Source organism: Cyprinodon tularosa, unplaced genomic scaffold, assembly GCF_016077235.1.
Source record: "Cyprinodon tularosa strain WSP-4 unplaced genomic scaffold, ASM1607723v1 ctg194, whole genome shotgun sequence".
Lineage (NCBI taxonomy): Eukaryota > Metazoa > Chordata > Actinopteri > Cyprinodontiformes > Cyprinodontidae > Cyprinodon > Cyprinodon tularosa.
In genome coordinates, this window is record NW_024038699.1 from 116547 (window position 1) to 140665 (window position 24119).

General features: G+C 36.8%; 1 protein-coding gene across 1 annotated transcript; it reads right to left on the minus strand.

The window, feature by feature from the left end:
* Window positions 1-1950: 1950 nt before the first annotated feature.
* On the minus strand, window positions 1951-23346 carry osbpl7 (oxysterol binding protein-like 7). Its single transcript, XM_038283441.1, has 22 exons — window positions 23142-23346; window positions 22855-22998; window positions 22718-22771; window positions 20956-21069; window positions 20705-20863; window positions 20478-20607; window positions 18981-19099; window positions 18773-18871; window positions 18633-18656; window positions 17222-17372; window positions 16967-17073; window positions 16716-16872; window positions 15011-15157; window positions 14794-14930; window positions 13134-13271; window positions 12545-12608; window positions 12357-12435; window positions 9894-10038; window positions 9655-9805; window positions 9310-9436; window positions 5260-5382; window positions 1951-2391 (listed from the first exon to the last, which is right to left on the minus strand). The coding sequence occupies exons 1-22, from the start codon at window positions 23271-23273 to the stop codon at window positions 2283-2285; spliced, it is 2610 nt and encodes an 869-aa protein (XP_038139369.1). The 5' UTR covers window positions 23274-23346; the 3' UTR covers window positions 1951-2282.
* Window positions 23347-24119: the final 773 nt, after the last annotated feature.

Sequence of the window (24119 nt, forward strand, 5' to 3'; positions counted from 1 at the left end):
AGAATGTAATACTTAAAAAGAAACTTATTGATACTGAGGAGGCCCAGGATGCTTGCAGGAGCCTTAACCCCATATAATTGGTGGGTGATTAGGGTGGCTCCATTAATGAGTCAAGCTCATCATCAAGGATGATTATTCCCTTCTTCTTCTTATGGTAACAAGCAATGCATATTGCTCAAAACCACCAAGAAGTACTTGAGACTGTAGAAAAGGTTGCAGGAAGGATTGAGGCCCACTAACAAATACGGACAACACAGTCTCCAGGGTGAACAGAGTGAGCATTTTTGCTCTCTTTCACAGCAGCCAGGAGCAGTGGCTCAGACCCCTGGCTCTTCTTGGACGCCAGCAAGAAGTAAGTCCACCTTGTCTTAAAGGAATAGTACACCCAAAACATGATTAGCCTTCATTTTCTACTCACCCCCATGCTGAACAACACTCTGGAGTACTTTTTTGATATCTCAAATGCATCTGGAGATCTGGGAAGCTTCTTGCTGTCTGCTGACATTCAAATAATGGAGGTCTATGGTGTCCGAGACAGAAAGGTCCATAAAAGTAAAAAAAAAACATGTCAATATTCCTCCATACTGCTCGTCCAATGTATTCCAAGTGTCCTGAGTGGGTAGCATCCAGAATTTACTCGAAACTAAGTCATTTAGAATGTTTTTAGAGCATAAACAGTAGTGTATAGGATTTCCTGAAAGCGCGCGCCTGCGAGTTCACGACGCTACGGAAACCGCGGCAGACCAAACCAGATAAAAGTGCGAATTCAGCTCGGCAAAGAACTCATGCTCTTCCTCAACACTGAAGTCCTCAGACATTTTTCTTTCGTTGTTTCTTTCTTTGCACAGGTAAACAGCACATTTCTTCTTCTACGCTTGCATTATCGGCAGAGCAGACGCTGAATGCGCACTTTCATCTGGTTTGGTCTGCCGGCTTCCGTAGCGTCGTGAACGCGCAGGCGCGCGCTTTCAGGAAATCCTATACACTACTGTTTATGCTCTAAAAACATTCTAAATGACTTTGTTTCGAGTAAATTCTGGATGCTACCCACTCAGGACACTTGGAATACATTGGACGAGCAGTATGGAGGAATATTGACACGTTTTTGTGGACTTTTATGGACCTTTCTGTCTCGGGCACCATAGACCTCCATTATTTGAATTTCAGCAGACAGCAAGAAGCCTCCCAGATCTCCAGATGCATTTGAGATATCAAAAAAGTACTCCAGAGTGTTGTTCAGCATGGGGGTGAGTAGAAAATGAAGGCTAATCATGTTTTGGGTGTACTATTCCTTTAAAAGAACTTCTGTGATATACCTAAATCCGTCCCAAGATTCAGGATACAAATGGCTGAAATGAGCTTTCTCTGCAGGGCTTCTGGGCACTCCTTTAGAGACAGCCTGATAGGGTCATTTGGTGGGGGCTCAGAGTATATCCATTTCTCCTTCACATCAAGAGGAGCCAGTTGAGGTGGCTTGACATCTTTGTCTGATGTCCCCATGACACCTCCCACAGGAGGTGTTCCAGGCAGGCCCCAAAGCTAAGGGGACGAGGAACTCTATCTCTTGGCTGACCTAGGAGCCCCTCAGGCTTCTCCTAAAGGAGCTGGAGGAGGTGTCTGGGATGAGGGAAGTCTGGAAGTCTCTTCTGAGACTTCTGCCCCATGACCCGGCCCTGAATGAAGTGGAAGATGATGAGTATGAATATGTTTCTTTTTAGTCACTGGCAGAAGGAGCACAGGCCTAACAGACCAGAGAAAACACATCACCATTGTGGTTTGTTACCTGTTAAACATTAATCAGTATCTGAAGAACATGAAGGACGCTCCTCTGGCAAATTGGGAACTGTCACAATTCCAGTTTTTCAGGGTGATCTAAGCGATTTAAAAATACTTGTAGAAAGAAAAAAAAAGAGCAGTCCAGCCATTAGACCAAAATCAAGAGGATTTCAGTTAGTAAATCGGATAAGATTTGGATACAATATTAACAAGATTTATGCATTGACTAATCTTAAAGAAATCTTTCAAAAATCATAGAATTATGCATCCATACAGATGAAGCATTCTACAGATTATGATAAAAATGAATTCACAAAAGTGAAAGTAATATATTGTTTTGTGTTGATGAAGATTCCCTGTTAAACCAGTCATATGAGAACTGAAGCAGCACTGTCTCCGCTTCATCACAGCGAGTCATTTATGCTGTTCAAACTATCAAAAACTGGGGATTTCCAGGCTTTCTCCTTAGCACGTCGTCTTGTGCATGTTGCTGAGGTCGCCTTCCATCACCACAGAGTTATGTTTTCAAGATTAGAAAAACCTGGATCCTCCCTGAGCTCCCAGTAAGTGCCATTGGACAGCCACACATCCCTTCCACTGGAGTCTTTGGCTCTCCTGGAGATAGAAAAAGGAGGGGATTAATCATTTGCTTGCAGACAGTTGTTTGTGGTAACAACTGCAAAAAGATATTTGTATTTTTTAACCATGGTTTAACCACTTTACACCTCTAATATGCTCTTCTGTTATCTAGGTAGGATCTCTTTGGGGGCTAAGGCGGTCAAAAGGTTTTAATTGAGAATTTGTCTACAGTACAGTTCCCTTACTAGTAGTAGGTAGATTTTATGTGTAGTGAGATTGAAGAAAACTGAATTCAGTCAATTTAGGCATTGAAAAGAGCAAAATCTTTATTTATTCAAACACCCTAAGTGTTTGAAGCTGTTTTAAGCTGTTTTGATTGTTTTTAAAGGCCAAGATTAAACACATTAAAATGTATTATGTAATAAATGCAGATCAGACAGTGAAAACTGAAACAAACTATGTTCTTAGTACATCGTCTAAAATATCTAAGACTAAAGCTAAATTCACAGCCCAAGCATGTATTCATTTATGCTTTGAAAGTGAATTTAAACTGATATGCATCATGTTTTTAATTTTAATATTGATTTTAATGAGAGGCTGCTCGGTGTGCAGTAGGTAGCACTGCTGCCTTGCAGCAAGAAGGTTCCAGGTTAAATTTCCATTCCAGGTTCTTTCTGCATGGAGTTTGCATGTTCTCCCTGTGCATGCATGGGTTCTCTCCGGGTACTCGGGCTTCCTCCCACAGTCAAAAAACATGACTATTAGGTTAATTGGCTTCTTTAAATTCTCCTTAGTTGTAAGCGCGTATGGTTGTTTGTCCTGTTTATCTCTCTGTTGCCCTGCAATAAACTGGTGACCTGTCCAGTGTGTACCCTCTTGCCCATTGACGGCTGGTACCAGCACCTCTTGCAGCATGACAGAGAATGGACAGATTTTAATAAGTGTATGCAGGTTATTTAAATCTGTTTATATCAATTTTATTATCTTTGATAACATGAAGCAGGTTTCACATGGTTTAATCTTGAGGTGCCTAAAACCAGTGGCGGCTGGTGAAAAATATTTTTGGTGGGGCTGATATAGCCTAGTGTATGTCTCCAACTAATCCGGAATAAGAATTCAAATAAACAATTGGACAATACATACAATTTAACAGTAATGATTTAATTTACTATATAATAACAGTAACAGTGATGATTTGGGTCACTGTGACGGGGTTCTTTGGCCTCCAAGAATCCAGTCTCAGTCGGGTTACCGGTGTTGGTGATTTATTGAGCTCAAAAACTCAAAACAGGGTGCAAAAGAAACTAAACATACAAGATACTCTGGGCCTCAGCCTCCCTCCAGTTACCAGCAATGTAACAAAGAAACAGAAAACAAAAATTGCCGCTTTTCTTCCCACAGCCCTCATTAAATAGTTTAAGCCCCTCACATCAGGCTCTCTTATTTGTGATTTCTTCTCATTAATCAGTTTTGTCCATATATTACCTCCACAAACAATTGATGTAAAACAAAACAAATAATTTTTACAACTTAATTCTTTTACACAGATTCATTGACTTATTCAATTACACCAAACGGGGTTTGAACCCAGCAAAGACGCAGCCAGACTGAAGATGACAAGTCCCCATAGCATAAACACGTACACCCCCCCCCCCCCCCCCACACACACACACACACACACACACACCAACACACACACACACACACACACACACGGCTAACCCCACTGAAATATTAAGTGTGCACCCTCAATATGCCAGCAGGTAACCAGGAACAGCTTGTGTGTTTTAAGTTCATGGAGCTACTGGTCTCAGCGCGAGTGTATTGGTCCTCACAAACACAGTATAACAGGAATGTGTGTGTGTGGTGCGCAAAGTTAGAGAGGTTGTTTTAAGCGACGAGGTGGATTCGTCACAGTCACAATAACCATGACATGAAATGTTCATATCCTACAACAGGGATATTCTTCTGGCAAACGGGTAGATAAATAAGGATCTCACCGAATTTGGTGGAAGCTGCATCTCGGTCGTTACATTCGCCATCTTCCCTCTAACTGTCTGCACCTGCGCTTGGGTTCAGAAGCCTGTTAAAGCGCAGTATTTTCAGCGCCCCAATACCATAAAGTTCCGAGACGCTGATTGGCCATTAAATTCACCTAGCAATAGTACATGATTGACAGATTCTCTGCAAATGTGGGTCAGTCTGATCAACGCCCCCAGAACAGAGACGGTAGGAGTCTGTCTGTGGAAATCCACAAATTAATGACAGTAGATAGGGAAATGTAGTTTATATAATTTGTTTTGCTTATAGGTACACAGTCTAGAGAGTAAAACTGACATTTATGAGTTAATTTCTAAAAATATATTTTACGTTTCTCTCTTCTTATCAGGGAGGGCGGTGCCCCAGCGCCCCCTATGGGCCGGCCGCCACTGCCTAAAACCCACATAAATAAACGTAACAGTTATTTGGAAACTAAATTAGATAAAGTAAAGCCAGACAGTCTTGATCAAAATTAAGTTATGTACCTACGCCTGGCTTCAGAGTAGGAGGGTGGAAACTAAACAGTTTCCACATAGCACAGAGTTGTTGTCATTGATGTTTTTAACAGGGGCTGTGATGTGTAAGAAGAATATGAAAACCAACACAGGTAAACCTGGACCACTATGCCTCAGGAGATTACGTCTCTCCAAATTCCCAATTCCAAGGTAAATAGAACATAACTCTTAATATTATTATTTAAGAATAAAACCTGTTGCTTTTTGTATATGAGTAATGATTAAAATAGTTTTAACTGTAAGTTTTTTTATCACTTGTTTTCATAAAAATAAAAACCCCGGAGTTCATTCTAGATATTTTCCAGAGGTTTAACCAAACAAATTTTGTGCATATTTGGCCTAAACTCACCTGAAAAAACGTGGAACGTGCTCTTCACCCCTCTTCATGAGCTGTTTTCTTCGCTCTCTTTGAATTTCCTCAACATCGTCTTTCTTCTTATCTGCCTCAGCAACTTTCCCCTCCTCCAATAGTCTGCAAAACCAATGAGAGAAAATTACCATAAAACCATTAAACTGCACATTTTATTATTGGATGCTTTTATATTTCACAAAATACAGCAGCACCCATTTCAAACGATGAATTGCTTTATTCATCATAAAAAAGGTATCTAAACAAAAAAGGTCCTGTATGGAAAAAGTGCTCCTCCCACTTCTTAAACCCCTGAATCAGCTGTGATTAACCACATCCTTTGGAAAGGGAAGTCAATACCCACATCTGCATGCTCTTTACAATCATAGGGTATTGCTATTTTAACTGCAGCTCTAGAGGTGAGTTTAACATTCTTAAAATGTGACATCTAGGCAAATTTGCACCCATTAGTGATGTGCCTTGTGCCATTTTATTGTTTTTTAGGGGGCAGGGTTCCCCAGAATCAGAATCAGAAATACTTTAATAATCCCAGAGGGAAATTACTTTTGTTACACGCTCCAGTTACAGTATATATATATATATATATATATATATATATATATATACACTATATTGCCAAAAGTATTTGCTCACCTGCCTTGACTCACATATGAGCTTAAGTGACATCCCGTTCCTAATCCATAGGGTTCAATATGACGTCGGTCCACCCTTTGCAGCTAGAACAGCTTCAACTCTTCTGGGAAGGCTGTCCACAAGGTTTAGGAGTGTGTTTATGGGAATTTTTGACCATTCTTCCAGAAGCGCATTTGTGAGGTCGCACACTGATGTTGGACGAGAAGGCCTGGCTCTCAGTCTCCGCTCTAATTCATCCCAAAGGTGTTCTATCGGGTTGAGGTCAGGACTCTGTGCAGGCCAGTCAAGTTCATCCACACCAGACTCTGTCATCCATGTCTTTATGGACCTTGCTTTGTGCACTGGTGCACAGTCATGTTGGAAGAGGAAGGGGCCAGCTCCAAACTGTTCCCACAAAGTTGGGAGCATGGAATTGTCCAAAATGTCTTGGTATGCTGAAGCATTCAGAGTTCCTTTCCTTGGAACTAAGGGGCCAAGCCCAGCTCCTGAAAAACAACCTCACACCATAATCCCCCCTCCACCAAACTTTACACTTGGCACAATGCAGTCAGACAAGTACCGTTCTCCTGGCAACCGCCAAACCCAGACCCGTCCATCAGATTGCCAGATGGAGAAGCGCGATTCGTCACTCCAGAGAACGCGTCTCCACTGCTCTAGAGTCCAGTGGCGGCGTGCTTTACACCACCGCATCCGACGCTTTGCATTGCACTTGGTGATGTATGGCTTGGATGCAGCTGCTCGACCATGGAAACCCATTCCATGAAGCTCTCTGCGCACTGTTCTTGAGCTAATCTGAAGGCCACATGAAGTTTGGAGGTCTGTAGTGATTGACTCTGCAGAAAGTTGGCGACCTCTTCGCACTATGCGCGTCAGCATCCGCTGACCCCGCTCCGTCAGTTTACGTGGCCTACCACTTCGTGGCTGAGTTGCTGTCGTTCCCAAACACTTCCATTTTCTTATAATACAGCTGACAGTTGACTGTGGAATATTTAGGAGCGAGGAAATTTCACGACTGGATTTGTTGCACAGGTGGCATCCTATCACAGTTCCACGCTGGAATTCACTGAGCTCCTGAGAGCGACCCATTCTTTCACAAATGTTTGTAAAAACAGTCTGCATGCCTAGGTGCTTGAATTTATACACCTGTGGCCATGGAAGTGATTGGAACACCTGATTCCAATAATTTGGATGGGTGAGCAAATACTTTTGGCAATATAGTGTATATATATATATATATATATATATATATATATATATATACACACATCCAACTACACAAGATAACAAAGATAAAAATAAAAATAAAGAACTTAAAAATATATACACATATAGCTCTTCTGTATATCTATATATATGTATGTATATATGCATATGTAAAACTAAATCCAAGTAAAGTGATAGGTGGCGTGCTAAAATAGTGCATAAATGTCAATTACAGAGGGGAGATGTCTGAATCACTTGAGGGAGGCGTTATAGAGATTGATGACCATAGGTAGGAAGGATTTCCTGTGGTGCATCTGGGTAGGAGGAGTCTTCTGCTGAAGGAGCTCGTCTGCTGGACCAGTGTGTCATGGAGAGGATGTGAGTCATTGTCTAAGATGGACTGAAACCTGGACAGCATCCTCCTCTCTGCCACGCTCGTCAGAGTGTCCAGTTGCTCCCGCACAACATCGCCAGGCCCTCCTGATCAGTTTGTTCAGTCTATTGTTATCAGTGACCCTCAGCCCACTGCCCCAGCATGTGACAGCAAAGAAGAGCGTGCTAGCAACAACTGACTCATAAAACATCCTCAGCATCGTCCCACAGGGGCGTTAAAGGACTTCAGTCTCCTCAGGAAGAATAGTCAGTTTGGCCCTTTTGTAGACCGCCTCGGTGTTTCTAGTCCAGTCAAACTTATTGTTAAAGTACACTCCCAGGTACCTATTCTCTTCCACAGTGTCAACAGGAACCCCCTGGATGGAAACAGTGGTCAAAGTTGTTTTTGTCCTCCTCAGATTCACTATTAGCTCCTTAGTCTTTGTCACATTGAGCTGTAGGTGGTTCAGCTCACTCCAAGTGACAAAGTTGCCCACCAGGGTCCTGTATTCACTTTCCTCACCCTTTTCAATGCAGCCAACAATTGCTGAGTCATCAGAAAATTTCTGAAGGTGGCAGGACTCAGAGCAATAGTTGAAGTCCGAGGTGAAAAGGGTGAAGAGGAAGGGGGAGAGGACAGTCCCCTGAGGGGCCCCAGTGTTGCTGACCACACTGTCAGACACAGTTCTGTAGGCGTACATACTGTGGTCTGCCCGTCAGGTAATCAACAATCCAGGACACGATGGGGGCCTCCTTAGTTGGTTGGCGGTACATTTGCATGTGTTTGATGTCTATAACATGATTTATTATATAGATATATATATATATATATATATATATATATATATATATACATCGTGTCCTGAATATATATATATATATATATATATATATATATATATATATATATATATATATATATATATATATATATATATATATATATATATATATATACTGTAATGACATGTTGAAATGGCCTACGGTTATAACCTGGCACCATAAACCTTTGCTTTGAAAATGTTAGTGAAATGTTATGTATTTTCTTTTTCCAGCTTTTATTGTCATTACACTGATATGTTTATTACTCAAGTAGAAGTATAAATCCTACTGTATAAAAACACTATTCTAGAAGTTAACCTTTCTGCACAAGTAAAAGTGTAGAAGTACCATTTTTAAAACTACTTAAAGTATAAAAGCAAAAGTAAACAGGAAAAAATGTTAAGGACAGAAGCTTTACTGCACTACCCTATTAAAGGAAAATTTTTCTATAACTCGATACTTGATAACTTCCTCATTCTTCATTTTCTTAGTTTTATGAATAACGGTCTTAAATATAACTTTGCATCATCAAGAGCGGGGATCCAGGTGGAGAAAGGGTCCCGTGGTTCTAAGAAATTGAAAAGCAGGTATAATTATTTTATTTTATTTTTTTTTTCGTTAAAAAACTATAAAATGTACTGTTATTTAAATTCTAACATGATTGAATATAAAGTCTTTTCAGTGAGTATGGCTCCATATGTAAGCAGCCATATGTGTCGAATTGGAGCTCCACTGATAATGGCTTTTCATACTTGTTACGCACATGTTCAACTTTGAGTGAACCTACTCAGAGTTAATTAAACTAACTCACAGCAGCTGTTGTGAAACTGAAAACTGAGTTTCCAACCTAAGGCTAGATCAATTTAGAATTTATTATTTCACTCTCAGTTTGTTAAACCTGCTTTGTGAAACGGGCCTCTTTACATAATTTTCAGATTTTTTTTTTTTTTTACTTTCTCTTTTCTTTCTCTAAATAAAGCATGTGAAATTATTTCTGACCTTTGGTCTGGGCGCAGGCGGGTGTCAGTAGAAGGAAGGAGAGGCTTCAGGTTTGGCGTCAGTTCATTCAGCTCCATGGCAAAAGAAGAAAAGCCGTAATACAGCAGGTAATCCTTTGGCTGAGGATCTGTGCAAGACAGAAGCTTTTCAGATGGACAAGCACAAACGTGACACTTGGATTTATGCTGATTAGTGGAGTTTGCAATTAGAAACTTCTAATCTGTTCAATTCCTCTTAGACCGTTAACATAGAAAGCAAACTCACTTTGTCCAGATTAACATCAACATGTGATACAAGCACCTTATTGCACTGCGTTTTATTATTGCTGAGTTAAATTGGACTTACGAGGCTTCCAGATGCATTTTGGTGTTGGTAGAGTATCACAGAAGATTCCTTCATGCCAAAGACCTCCAAACCGGTGAATCACATTACCACTTTGGTCAGTCACTGTTCCCTGAACTTCGTTCTTGTTTGAGTCTGAACCCCAGTAACGTGACTAAACAATCAGACAAACAAAGCACAGGTTTTATTTTTATGACTTAAAATTAACATTTCATTAGTAAAGGTAAAGCTGCTTCATTCACCTTGACAAAGGTGATCTTGCAGGTGCAGGTGTTGTTGGTCAGGTTTTGGATGGTCACCTCCCCATAATGCTCCAGATACCTCTGCTGGCTAAGGACATTGTGGATGCACGTCACCACTTTGTTCCACTCATAGTGATCACCATACCTATAAAAACATCCATAGTACAGCATAGTTGAAACAAATCTGAGGGATCAATCAATGCAGCAAATAATCCATGGTTGTAGATTCTCATTTCAGTAATTTGGTCCTTATTCTGGAACTACTGTTCCACCCCTGCTTATCTCACCACCTATGTTGGTATATTTAAGAATGGTCGTCTGTGGGTCTAAACATTAAGAAATTAAGCTGAAAGATAGACTCCCATCTATACACTTTGTTTAGGTGTAGTGCAGATGAAGGGTGTAAAACACAAACATTTCTGCAGCATGTTATATTTGCAAGGCTCACATTCAGACCTTTTTCAATATCACGAAAAAAAACGCAGTAACATGGCTTTTCAGCTCACATTGTAATTGTTCTATAGCACATTTTCAGCAGCGAGGCAATTCAAAGTGCTTTGCACCATAAAAGCATCAAATGAAATGTGCAGGAAAATTTTTTTGCAGTTTTCTGGGAGTTTGTTCCAGATTAAAAGGTACAAAAATCTGAAAACTGCTTCATCATGTTTGGCTCTGGAGATACAAAGTAGATTGGAACCAGAAGGCCTGGATGTTCTGGAAGGTCTGAAAGTTGCTGCTGAGCAATTCAGTGGTTTAAAAGCTAATACAAGTATTTTAAAGTCTGTTCTCTGACCTACAGGTTGCCAGTTTAAGGACTTTAAAACCCGACTGATGTGCTCTATGTTTCTAGTCTTAGTCAGAACAGCATTTTGCTGCCTGATGGATTTTTTTGGCAGACCTGTGAAGATACTGTTGCAGTAATCAATGCGAATAAAGATAAAAGCATAAATGAGGTTGTGTATACTATTATGTCAAACATGTATAGAAAGGTGATGCTAGAATGATATTGATTTAATATCACCACTAAACACGGTAAAATATTACAGTTTTATAGCGATATGCAAATTATATATATCTTTTCTGTTTTTTGTTTGTTGTAAGCAAAAAGTCATTAAAAAAAATAAAAGAATTAATACAATTTTTTTTTATTTCTGTAACACTTCATAGTTTGCTTCAGAGCAGCAGGACTTCTCCATTGATATTTCAAAGTGGTCTTTTTGATAACTTTTCTAGACTAGATTTATCTATCCTGTTTCATTTTGCAATACCAATTTTAACCACCAAGTAATATGTTATGCTACTTTCAGAGTTTAGGTTCCAAACGAAATGTATTTTTGGCAGAAATTGTGAATCAAAGAATGTAAACATTTCTATTTTTCATATCCATGTTCATATCCATCATATCCTGTTAAATAAAAAAACAGCTCTGAAAGAGAAATTATCTAAAGCTAGTTTAACTTTTTTTTTTCTTTGTCAGAACTGTGAAGAAAATATGCTTTCAACAATTAGTGTTTAAGTAACTTTGTTTCAGGAGATTATATGATCTTCAGTAGAGGTCATGACCTCTACTTTGGGAACCACTGATTTACAGGACTGAATTCAGAGCGATGAGGTCCTGCTCTAGCTCCTAATATCTGTTTAACACTCATCTCTTCCAAGAACGATTCATCTCCTAACACCTTTAGCACACCTAATTCTCACTTACTCCGCACTTCTTTACCTGGGCTGCATCACTTCTGAGGTTATATTTAGCGCTTAATGCTGATGCATAGGTGTTACACTGGTCTAAACAAGAAATGCTGATTCACACATACAGTATGCATCACTTTCAGGAAATAATGCAAATCCAGGGACTTGAAGAAGTACTTATTCAAACATTTTTAATATTTGCACACCCCACCGTATCTGGTAGCCTGAAGCATAAAGCAATTTCATACAAAGGCTGTATTTGAGGCCTGATCGGTAAAACTTGAACTCCAAAAGGGCTTTTGCATAGGCTCAACATTGAAGGAGGGAACTATTTTCTGTTTCTGTAAGGTAAAGCCAGTTTATTTGTATAGCACAATTCAATTCAAGGATAAATTAAAGTGCCTTACATTAATTAAGCAATAAGACAGAAGAACAATAAAACCAGAATGAAAGCAAATAAAGATAAAAGCAGATAGTAAAAAGAAATAAAACAGTTGGACCACAACTTTAAACTAATGATACCTCAGATAACATAAAAACAAATTACATCCTCAGCTTTAATGTTTAAATAAGCTCATCTTCTCCATGTTGGAAAATTTTTAAAGATGTTTAAAGACTTGAAGTCAGGAGTCCAAACCAAACAACTCATTACAAAACACAAAGTGCGTCTGAATGAATTTTCTGTTGTGGTGGGTATTCAATAATCAATATTCTCATTTTAATGTTTTCTGACAAAGCAGCTGTGAACTTACAACATATAAGATGATAGTTTACCTTGGCAAAGTTACATTGACCATTCCTGTTGGCACAATCTCCAATGATTTCCCCCAGAATTTATTTTTCCATCGCTGGTCTGTAAAGAGATATTACTAAATGCTAATGATATTGTGAAACTTCATGTACGTAATATACTGAAGGTATATATAAAGATATAGATATTTATGTGCACGTAGCTGTATGACCTTGCCAAAATGTGAAGTTTTCTGACTCGGCGTGGCAGGCTGAGATGGGTGGATGATGGCAGACCTTTTGCAACATGAAGAACACCCATCAGTAAATATCCTTTTTTTTTATCTCTGCAGTATTATTTTTAGTGTTGTAATTTTGTGTGAAATTATGCTTCTTGGTAAAAAGAAAGACGAAAGTTTAACTTTAAGTGCAAATAACACAGATATGATTCCACCAATAAATAAATAAAAAGATGCATGTAAGCTTTGGAAATATTTAAAAAGGAAAACTTTAAAGCTAAATCATAGGGCACTTTCTATTTTTTTTAGGACAATATGTCTATGGCTAGTGTCCGCCTTTATGCAGATGACGCCATACTTTAATGTTGCCTCTTAAACTAAAGTTCAGCTCCTGGAGTGATTAGCATATAGCTTACAGCTGATTCCTGCAGTGAATAGAGCTAAATGAATTATATTCTCTAGATATCGCTTCAGCTTCTACAATATTGGTGGTATTCTTAGCCTCTTAAAGATAGTCCTACAATCTACGGCATAAGCCAGTTATAGGGATTACATGGATATAGAAGATAATAAAATCAGGTACCTGCTCACTGATGAAACGGAAACCTCGATCCTCTCTGATACACTCAAAGGTTTCCCCCAGAACTGGGTTGAAGGGCTTATAGCGATTTCTGAACGTTGCAGTGGAATAACCGGAAATAGCAAAGGCAGCAATGTAAACCTAGATGACCAGAAACACAAGAGACAGATATGAAAATTAAAACGATTAATTTAAACTTTACTTAAATCATTAAAAGCTTCAAAACTGGGCCATAAATGCTGTTTTATCACTTGAATCACGAAATACATTTGATCAGCTGGGAGATGTGTTAGCATCTTTTAATTGTATCACGTTTTGTTTTAAAAATAAAGTTCATTTGTCTGATTAACATATGTTTTTTTAAATCCTTTTATCTTGGGCAAACACTTGGATTTTTCCTGTCAAAATAGTTTTATCATCAGATTTATTCAAGATAACCTTTCCCGTGTTTGTTTCATTTGTGATAACAGCTTTTTTTTAATCTCATTTTCAATTATAGTAAGAATTAAATTGATTAGTTTATATCAAGCATTTTTTTTCTTAACATTTTAATCATGTTATTGTAACCATCTTGGTTCTGTTGTTTTTCTTTAAGTTTTCAGTTTCAAGTTTAGCCAGGTTTTTCCTTGTTTTCTAGCTTTATTGGTCTGTCTGGATTCGTTTAAGTTGCTTAGGTTTTTCTGTCTGTCCTCTGTTGCCCCCTTGTGTTCTTTTCTCTTGGCTTCCTCATCAGCTCTAGTCACACCTGCTCCCTATCAGCTCATTAGCTCTACCTTTGTTCAGTCAGCCATAAATACACTCCCCCTGCAGTCCCTCTTTGCTGGTCCCTCATCTTATTTCATCCTACCCTGGCTCCTCATGACTTTCCCCCCTGATTTTTCCATGGTCCTGGTTAGTGTTCAATTCTTATGTTGGTTTTTTTGGATTTCTGTTTTGATTTACATTTTTAAGTTGGATTTTTGGATTCCTGTTTTTGCTGCCTGATTTTTCATTAAACCTTCCAAGATCTCACCCCTGCCTCTCAGCTTCTGCTTTTGGGTCCTAACAAAAACCTTAAAACCAAATCGTGACAGTTATTTTCTCTATATAGGCTCCTGAGCTAATATTGACATGATAGAAGTTACATTACGTCATTATCTTGAGGTATAATAAGCTGGATGCAACTTTAAGCTGAAGACATTTTTAATTTATTTTCTTGGAGTAACTTCATGATGTCATCATGGTTAGAAAATACCTCAAGCTTCTGTTCTTGCACCCACAGTTTATTCTCATGATAATATCAATAAAATGGAATCCGAGGCTGCAGTTCTTCAGACAAAGATTATTTTATTTGTTCTAAACCTAGAAAAGGACCTTAATGTTGTCAGATGTTTAGGCTAAAAGGATCTAAAATAAACAAAAGCGTTACTTCTACAAGTTATGCCTCACTGTCCTTTTAGCATAATTTCTTTCTTAAATCACTGAGTTTTCTGCCATTATCTTGAGAAAATATTGTTTGTTATAAATATATATTTAAAAAAGATCCAAAGAAAAATTTGTTTGAATAAGAATGCTTTGAATTATCCTGGACTCTCATTAGAAACAAGTTATCTGCATTCCAAATGCAGCAGCCACCGGTTTACTTGTTCTTGCATACAAATATCCTTCATATTAGCAGTCTTACCATCCTCTGGTATGGGTCTGGTGTGTTGCTAGCCGTGTCAAGCAGCTCGCTGTACTCCAGCTCTTCACACAGTCTCTGCAGCAGGTTAATCGGCTCATTGAGAGCGGCCGGCATGGACACACGAGCCAAGTCTTTGCCTGCGGAAAAAAAGGTTCAAGACTATAAGATATGATTTCTGGATTTATTTTCCTTCAATAAATCGATATGCAAGTCTTGCCTATGTTGTTGTAGAGAATAGCCATGAGGCCGACGTGGCTGTTGTCAGGACAATAAGCTGGTAGGGTTGTTCGACGTCCAGAACTCTTGGGAATTACGTTGTTTGGAGTCCTGGAAATGCTTGCACGGTACTTTCGGGTTGTCAATGCTGCAAGTAAGAGAAATTATTATTAATAATAGTTGTGATTGAGCACAGAAATAATTTGGAGATGATGAAATCATATTCTGCAGCAATTCTTGTCACCTTGAATACTTGCAATTTCAAAAAAAAAAAAAAAAAAACAAAAAAAAAACAATCATACAAAACATTGTTTTCATTTTAATTGCTTTAATTAAACAATCCATAGATGCAGAATTTTTAATGTTTATTATTGAATATGGATTGCTAAAGGACAAAACTGCACAAAAATAAATTTTTCACCTCCAATTTTAAATAGAGATGTAGATGATTGAAATAATATCCTTTATTTTGACAAACAGATCTAATGCAGATGCTTAATGGACCTAACCTATAATTAGCAGAATTCCATCAGAATGTTAGGTTGTTTAGTATAATAACAAATTAGCTTTTAGCATCGTTTTATAGGGGTTAAGTGCATTAATGGAGGATTTTCAGAAATTCAGTTCAGTTACTTAATTAAGTTTCTCGAAATGTAGAATTTTGCTATTTAAATTAATTTACAAAACTAGACAGGCATTTATGGCACTTAATAAACACTTGTGGTTTTATTATTATTTTTGTTTAATCCAGGGATTGCCATTGCCATTGATTTTTTTTTTTTTTACAAAAATGACCAATCTATCAATGCAAACAATGGAAACAAAACTTTATGTAAGTTACCTCTCAATAAAATTGGCTACTTGATGCAGCTAAATTTCATAAACTCTTGCAAAGTCATATTGAACTTGTCAGAGGGTAAAAGTGGGCCTGCTATTAATTAAAGTGTTTACCTGCGCATACTATATTTCTTTTATAGTTTAATATAAGATATGCTATAAATGCTATAAATATGTAATTATGGGTATTTCTAAATCTTACTTATTTTGCTGTCCCTTTTCAACTATAATACAGCTTATTTTTAACTGATACAAGCAGAAAAGCATTTCTGTATTAGAGTAAAAGTTTGAACTGGTCCTTTTTGGGAGGCGACAGTGTCGTCGGATGGTTCAAGTCCCTGTTTTGGCTTTCAGTGTCACTGTGTCCTTCAGCAAGACACTTCACCCGCATTGCCTACTGATGATGATGTGTTATTTTTTGGGTTTTGATTTGTTCTTTAAAACCACTGACACCGGTGCCCAGACCTAAGACATCCTGAGCAGATAAGATGATTTTCCACATTTTTATTCCTTCATCCATCTTTCTACTATACATTATCCTTGTAAAATCATTCTGTCCAATCTTTTACATAAAATTGATTAAAATTTTTGTTACTTGTGCAAAAAATTAGAAACAACAAAATAAATGGAAGCAGAATTTCTAGCCAATAAGATTTTATTAGGCGGGGCTTATTGCATTAAATATTTTTTATAATGGAGATCAATCTCAGAAGACGGCAGAATTGACAAAGACTGAAAAAGAGTCAAAATGTTTTCAGAAAAACTGCGCGAAAAGTCTGTTTGCCTCTGATTTACTAAATCACCACTGTTTTGTGGTTTAAAGGTTAAAGTTAATTATGAATGAAACCTTAGTAAGATGCATTACTGACCATGTCCCTCCTCTGGTTCTGAATTACTGGTGCTTCCATCACTAAGTCCGGATTCATAAGACACTTCAGAGGAACTACCACCGAGGACGTCGTCGCTGGCATCAAAATATTCTGCAACTGAATCTGTTACCGAAGGAGGCCGATTTGTTGGCGCAGGCTGATGAAAGATGGAGATAAAGGAGAAGAAACACTAAGAATGGCTCTCAGAAACAACTGAAGTGTGAAAATAACAGTAGGCAATGAATTTATACCACAGCTAATGTGTTAGACTGATGGAGGTTGTTGGCTTCCCAAGCTTCTAGCAACTTTTGCCTCTCCAGGGACAGAGTTTCATGCACCAACTTTAGAGAAGAAAGCACTGGTGGTGAAAGGTGCAAAGGAGAATAAATCAAAGATTAGAGAAACACATTGAGCTTTAAACAGATCTACCTCTAAATTCTAGCTTGTTAATACCATTAAAAACTGAAGATAGCTTTTTTTTATTTTGTGATGTGTTAATGCCTGACCCCGTGCTGACATGGCGCGGATGTCCTGCTGGATCTTCTTGCCCTCTGGTGATACAATCGTGGGAGGGGACAGCTGGGAGTAGACGTAGTCTGGGATGGAGGGCACTGACACGCCGAGGTGGGATGAGCTGCTCAGGTGACTGGAGGACAGCTGTGAGGTGAACAGAAGAAAAGAGAAGATGGTTTTATTAATGGTTGATTTAACAGTTCCCTTGTCATCTGTCAGTTTGTGTCTACTGTCACTGTTTGATGCATTGTCCTACATTCTTCCCATATATATATAATGCAAAAGATACATTTAAACTAAAAGTAATACTAACTTTTATGGCAAAGGCTAGATGTTGCTAAAAGCCGCAGAGAAAGACGTGAAAATGCAAAGATGGAGACACATACTTAAAGATTAACTGAATCTCTGTTTTTATTTTAAGTTTTTGTTAGATATTAAAAAAAAAATTACGGATCAGAAGTCATATATCTGAACAGTAATTATTATTATTATAATCACTGAAAAATTTAACGCACTCACTTATACTAAAAACTTATACTAAAAACACATTTGTTTAGGATTGCCTACGACTGTTCTAGTTAAACAGTTAGTTAAACTAAAACATATTTTCTTTAGTCCAACTGTAATATTCTTTTTTGTTTCTGCATTTTTTATTTTATTTTATTTTATTTTCCTACTTGCTTTGATTCTGTTTTATCTTCCTGTATTTTAATCATGTAAAGCACTTTGCATTGTCGTTGTACTGAATTGTGCTATACAAATAAATTTGCCTTGCCTTGCCTTATACACACACACACAGATAGACTCATGTGTGACTCTCAGCATCCTAGGTAACCCTCTGCTGAAATGTTTGTCTCATGTTATATGTACTTTTCTTGTGCTGAGGTTTTTTGATATCTCAGACTTTATCCTGTCAAAGATTAAGTGTGAAATATGCTTTTTTTTTTCCTCTCCCTCCCCAATGTGGCTCCTATCTTTCCACAGAGATTAAATTGAGCTCCCTAAGGAAACCGCATACCGAGGTGACCCTGGCAGCTGAATCAATGCACCTAACGGCAGTATTCTTTGGTGCGCATGGCCTCAGTCAAATTGTTCCCCTGTAATCCCCATATGTGATGAATGGTTTGAACTGAAACTGAAATCCAGATTACAATGAAAATTGTAGTTGACAATAAAGAAATTGATTGATTGATTGATTGATTGATTGATTGATTGATTGATTGATTGATTGATTGATTGATTGATTGATTGATTGATTGATTGATTGATTGATTGATTGATTGATTGATTGATTGATTGATTGATTGATTGATTGATTGATGTCAGTATTAAAGCGTTCCTTGTGCGTCGCATTTTTTTAGAGAACTTCATATTATTTGATGCTTTGCTTTATTGGCAACTCACCGACTTGGAAATCCCACGAATAGGCTGTGGATTAAAAAAATAAAATAAAAATAATGATTTGAGTGGATTCAATGAAAGTCAAAGCATTCAACAGTATATATATATGAAATCATTGCATATATATACAATGGTTTACAGACCATTCTTACCATTCCCAGGGCCTCTACTCTGGATAGTGTGCGGGAGTGGCCCCACATTTTTCCTGACTTTGTCTTCTTTGGCTTCTCAAGAGACAGGTTCTGTTTAAAGGTCAGGTTATTAAATTGTTATTTACACGTTATATATTTTTTATATAACAACTGTTAATTTATTTTTATTTTTTTTAAAGGGCAGTCAGTCTATGAATACCTGTATGCTGATGATGCGTTGCAGGTCTCCATTGGTGAAAGTTTGGCTCACCTCCATTGCCTGAAGCCTCTGAATCAAACGGCTGAGCTCTGACAGGTCCATATCGCATTGGTTCAACTCTGTACGAAAGCATCAAGTTAGTCAGGTTTCATTTACATTAAATTAACCTAAAAGAACTAATCCTGTTATTTCAAATCTTAATGTCATCCCATTGTCTGTACTTGAACTTTGACACTTTGACTGGCACAAGCTGCATCAACATTTATATTACACCGTATTTCCTTCATCTTCATGTCAAACACATGATTTTAGGTCTTTTAAGTTATCAAAATAATTTCCATATTAGGTCAAAAGTATTGAATATGAGAGCAATAAAAAAATTAATAATATCAAACTATTATCAACGTGTGTAAAATGCAGAGTAACTTATTAAATACAGGAAGATTTTAATTTTTAAACAACTAATGTGTTAAATAAGTTATAATCCAGGCAGCTGTTTGAACTATTTTTAAAAAAGTACATGAAAAATCATTTATGATACACAATCATTACTTAATTTGTAAATGTGGGGGGTTTTTTTAGAAGAAAATGTAATAATTTCACCATTGATTTGTTGTTGTTTTTTGTTCATATTTATCTTAGTATATTTGTTGAAATACAAAATATACACATTTAATAAATCTACTAATAAATACAATTTTTAGAATAAAGATTTAAATGAGAAAATTGTAAAGTATTATTTTAATAGTTAACATTCATATTGTCTGTATTTGTGATGACCTACTATACTATGCAGTGCAGAAAAAAAATGTTTAAGTTTCGAATTTTGATTTAAAATATTTGGACTATAGAAATAAATAAATAGTGAAGAACTAACTTATCTATAAACATAAAAAAATTTATTTTAGTTTAATTATTTATTTTAATTGAATTGAAACAAGTGAAAAAAGGGATTAATGAAATAAATGTGGTTAGCAAATAATAGAATCAGTCTAATTAATTATTCTTTAATCAACTTTAATAACAAATAGTGCATTATTCACTCATTTGAATTACAGTATTAATCATTGAATTTTCGAATATCATTTAAAATTTATCGATGAGAAGCTAATAAATAGATCAATAAACCTTGAAATACCAGGCTTGCTTTTAACATATAATTATTTTATATGCTTTTTTTTACTTGTGACCCGTATTTTCCCTCATTTTGGAAAGGATGCCTTTACAATCCATAAAGAGATTAACTGAATCTATGTGAAAGTTGGAAGATGTCACTTAATTCTACAAGATAAAAATTAGAATTAAATCAAGACTCTTTACTCTCACCATAAAGAAATAAAAAGGAGTAAAAAAACCTGAAAACAATATATATTTTTACTGGTTTCTGACCATTTTTTTTTTTTTTCAGCTGTGGATCTTGGTTTAGACAGTCTTGCTGAACTCTGGTGTTTGCAATTGTTTTTTTGTTTTTTTTGCAGGTGGCTTTGAGTCGAATACCTTGAACACACATATCTGGATTGTGGCTTTGCTTCAGCCAGGCAGACACCTTGGTGTTTACGGCAGTGTTAGCTGATGGTAAGACCCCGGATCCTCCTGCACAATTATCTGCCCCTGCAAAACTCTGACACTATAAAGACAGATACAAAAAGCGAAAGAAGCTAATTTAGGACTCTTTTTTAAATTTCCGGCAAAGACGGTGTTAAGTTTGACTTTAGCAACCATACAGTCACCATATCTCCATTTCTGTGGGCTTGTCTAGTCGGAGTTGTGTTGCACAGTGCTTGCAGGAAGCCGCTGTGAGTGTGAGTTGGCTCCTTCTTTTTGAACAGGCGGTGCGCTTGCAGCTTTGTCACCCAAATGTAGAAGAGATCGTGGCTCTTTGCCTTTGGGATTGAAAGGAATATTTGGTCTTTTAAATCAGACAAACCAGTTATTTGTTTAAAAGCAAACAGCAATATTCAAAAACTATATTTACCTTAATATGATAGAGGATGTCACCAGCATCCAAGTCGATCCGATTAGATTTTTTGTTTATGGACATGACAGCATGACTAACATCTAAAGAACCTTGGACTCGACCCTTGGAGACCTTTTCAAAACAAGAATGTTTAGATCATTCCAAATCATGTGGCATAAAATCTTAACTTTCACATTTTCCAGCCTAAAAGTTATGAAAGAAATATTTGAAAAAAGCCAGATATATTTCTGAAAAGAAATGTTAGATAGACCTACATGAAAAGCAAATCAAAAATATAATAAAACATTTTAATTAACTTTAATTAAGAGTTTGTCCTTTTTGTATTTGCTGTTTAAATATTAAGCTTAACCCAATATAGATCACAGTCAGAGAAATGCAATTAGGCACAACATTAAGACCACTGGTCTAAAAGTTTGTTTGTCCCCCTTTTGCTCCCAAAATGAGGAAACATGTCTTTTTTTCTATCAGATTACTGCAAAAATATCCTTAACTTGATAAGAATCTTTTAAAAAAAAAAATTTATTTTTGTAAAATATAAAGAGAAAAAGTTGAAGCAGAGCAATCTCATAGGAAAGACCTTGGAAAGTATTTGAAGTATTCATCAGATGCCAGAAAAAAAATCTTATGAACCAAAAGTTCCCAGTCCGAGTTTTGAGTCTGATAAAGATGAATTTATTAGAGTAAAAGTTTAAATAAAATGATCTTAGTAGCTTGGTTAGCACTGCTTCTCTCAGGACTTCTTGGATCTGCAAAATAATAATTATCTTTCATATCTTAAAGGTCGTCCATACAGAAACCTCCACATCACATTCCTGTCAAATGTGTGAGCCTATTTAGAAAGATGTAAGCGTGATGTAATCTTAAAAACTATTACACATAAAGTCATTCTAATGAAAATTACACTAATATTTCAAAATAATTATGTTTTACTGAAATTTAACATGTTTTGCTTCAGAGGACTTCAACAAAATGTGAGAAAGAACTGTTCCTCTTTTACCTTAGACTCTCATCTAAGGTGGAAATCATCACACAGTTCCCCTCCTGCCTAAATATGAGCATGTCTGCTTTTCAGGAGGATATTAAGAATGAACAAAGTCTCCCAGCATGAATGTCACAAGAACCAGAATATTTTCTTTGATTGTCTGCTCACACTGAAGCTCTGCAGGACTTTGTGTTATTTCTCATGGACTTAAGGAACTTTGTTTCCCTCCTTATTAAAAAAACAGATTTCCTAATCCAAGAGCAGCAATGCAGTATTTCCATAACAATTATCCGGAGAGAACCTCCTTCTTTTAACAGTGCTTTAACAGTGATAAACATTGAAACTGATTTAATTCTGAGTGGCATCAAATTTATTCTTCTGACAGCTTCCACAACAGCTGTTCACTGGGACTGAAACTAAGGTCAAACTCAGTTCAGGTTGCAGAAAGGCCGTGATGTCATCTAATTTTATTTCTGTATTTTTCTATAGAAAGTATTATTTTAATGGGCTGCATCCCTACTACAGAGGCACTAGTTACAAATTCAATGAAGCTGTGATATTTGGCCTTTTGATGTTAGCAGCAACCTTTAAGTTCTTTAAGTTTTAATTGAAGACTACAGGGAACAGACTTTTTTTGTCCAAAAGGGTCTCAAAACTTAATCACATATAATCAAAAAGATTTTTTTAAAGCTGAACAAAAGGAATTTTCTTTCCAGTTGACAACCTTAAAACACTTTGTGTGGAAAATCAGAAATAAAATAACAATAACATACTTACATCTTGTTGGCTTTTGGAGTAGCGTAAGATTCCTGCTTCCAAAATGAAGTATCGCTGTAAAATAAGAAAAACTCAAAGTGAGCATCCAGGAAAATATTGTGGCTGTTTAATGAGGCTGGTTATTTAGCCTCCCTCACCTTGTGCCAGCCTTTCAGAGGCCACTTTCTCCTCTTGAGAAGATACCCCTCACATATTCCTGGAGCGGACCTATCCTGAGGACTCTCACTTCCTGCTTGCATTTCTACTTGAAGATCATCTATTACTTCCCAGTCTTTGATAATCTGTTGAGAGCAAAAGGAAAAAGCAGGATTTTTTGTTATATATATATTAAGATCTCTAAGAGGATATTTCATCTTATTTAATAAAAGGAGAAATCGCCTTTTTTTGATCAACAGCATGTGGATTAGTCCGACCTTTAACTGACCTGTCTGGAGTGACGAGATGACAGAGTGCTGCTGCTCTGAGAGAGAGCAGGCTTGTTCCACGACGGCAACGTTTTCTCCAAACCGCTCGCCAGCGACTGGCTGCGAATGAGAGACGATCCGTTGGAGTCCATGTCTGTCCTCAGATCCCTCTAAATGTTTTGATTCGCTGTTTGTTTGGAAATAACCTCCTTGATCTACTGAAAGCCTCCTGCAGTCAGAAAAAGTGAAAGTGCTGAATTATTTTTTTTATCTATAGGTCATCTAAAAGAAAGTCACCTGAGTATAATTCTATATTAATATAAAATTTCAGGATAAGAAATAAAGAAAGATTTAAAGAAGCCTTGGTTTTTTAAACAATACATATTTGAATATCACACCAAGTACCATTCAATACATCTGAAAATCCAACTGTAAACCTACCAAGACATTTTCTTCTAGCTAAACTAAAACACCAGGCAAGGAGAGCCTATTGAAGAAGCCAAGTTACTCTGAAAAAAGCAAAGATGGAGACGAAGGTGTCTTTAAATAAATATATATATATATATATATATATATATATATATATATATATATATATATATATATATATATATATATATATATATATATATATATATATATATATATATATATATATATATATATATATATATATATATATGTAAACCAAGTGAATAATATCAGCAGTATGCAGCACAGCTGGGGAAAATCAAAGCAGAGAATCTGCTGCCGGTAAAAATCTGAATATATTGAGGTTCAATTAATCAATTCCTGGCTGTTTAACGTGGGGACGGAGAGATTTAGCCTGTATCTGACTTCTTCACTTCACGTTTGAGCCACATTGGCCATTTTCACACTATGCAATTTTTTTCAGGAATCAGATTTTAATATCAAGTCTTTCCTATTACCTTTGTTTGGATGCTGTGAACCAGCCACAAGTGATGGAGCAGGGATGCTAACAACTTCACAGATTGAGT

Bases quoted from the DNA above. Each gene is read 5' to 3' on its own strand.
- osbpl7 (XM_038283441.1), bottom strand. From the start codon at position 23,273: ATGGACTCCAACGGATCGTCTCTCATTCGCAGCCAGTCGCTGGCGAGC. The intron at 21,070-22,717 runs GTAAGTATGTTA...TGTTTTGAAAAG, and splicing joins ACTCCAAAAGCCAACAAGAT to GTCTCCAAGGGTCGAGTCCA. The intron at 17,373-18,632 runs GTGAGTTGCCAA...TTCACCTCACAG, and splicing joins TTCGTGGGATTTCCAAGTCG to CTGTCCTCCAGTCACCTGAG.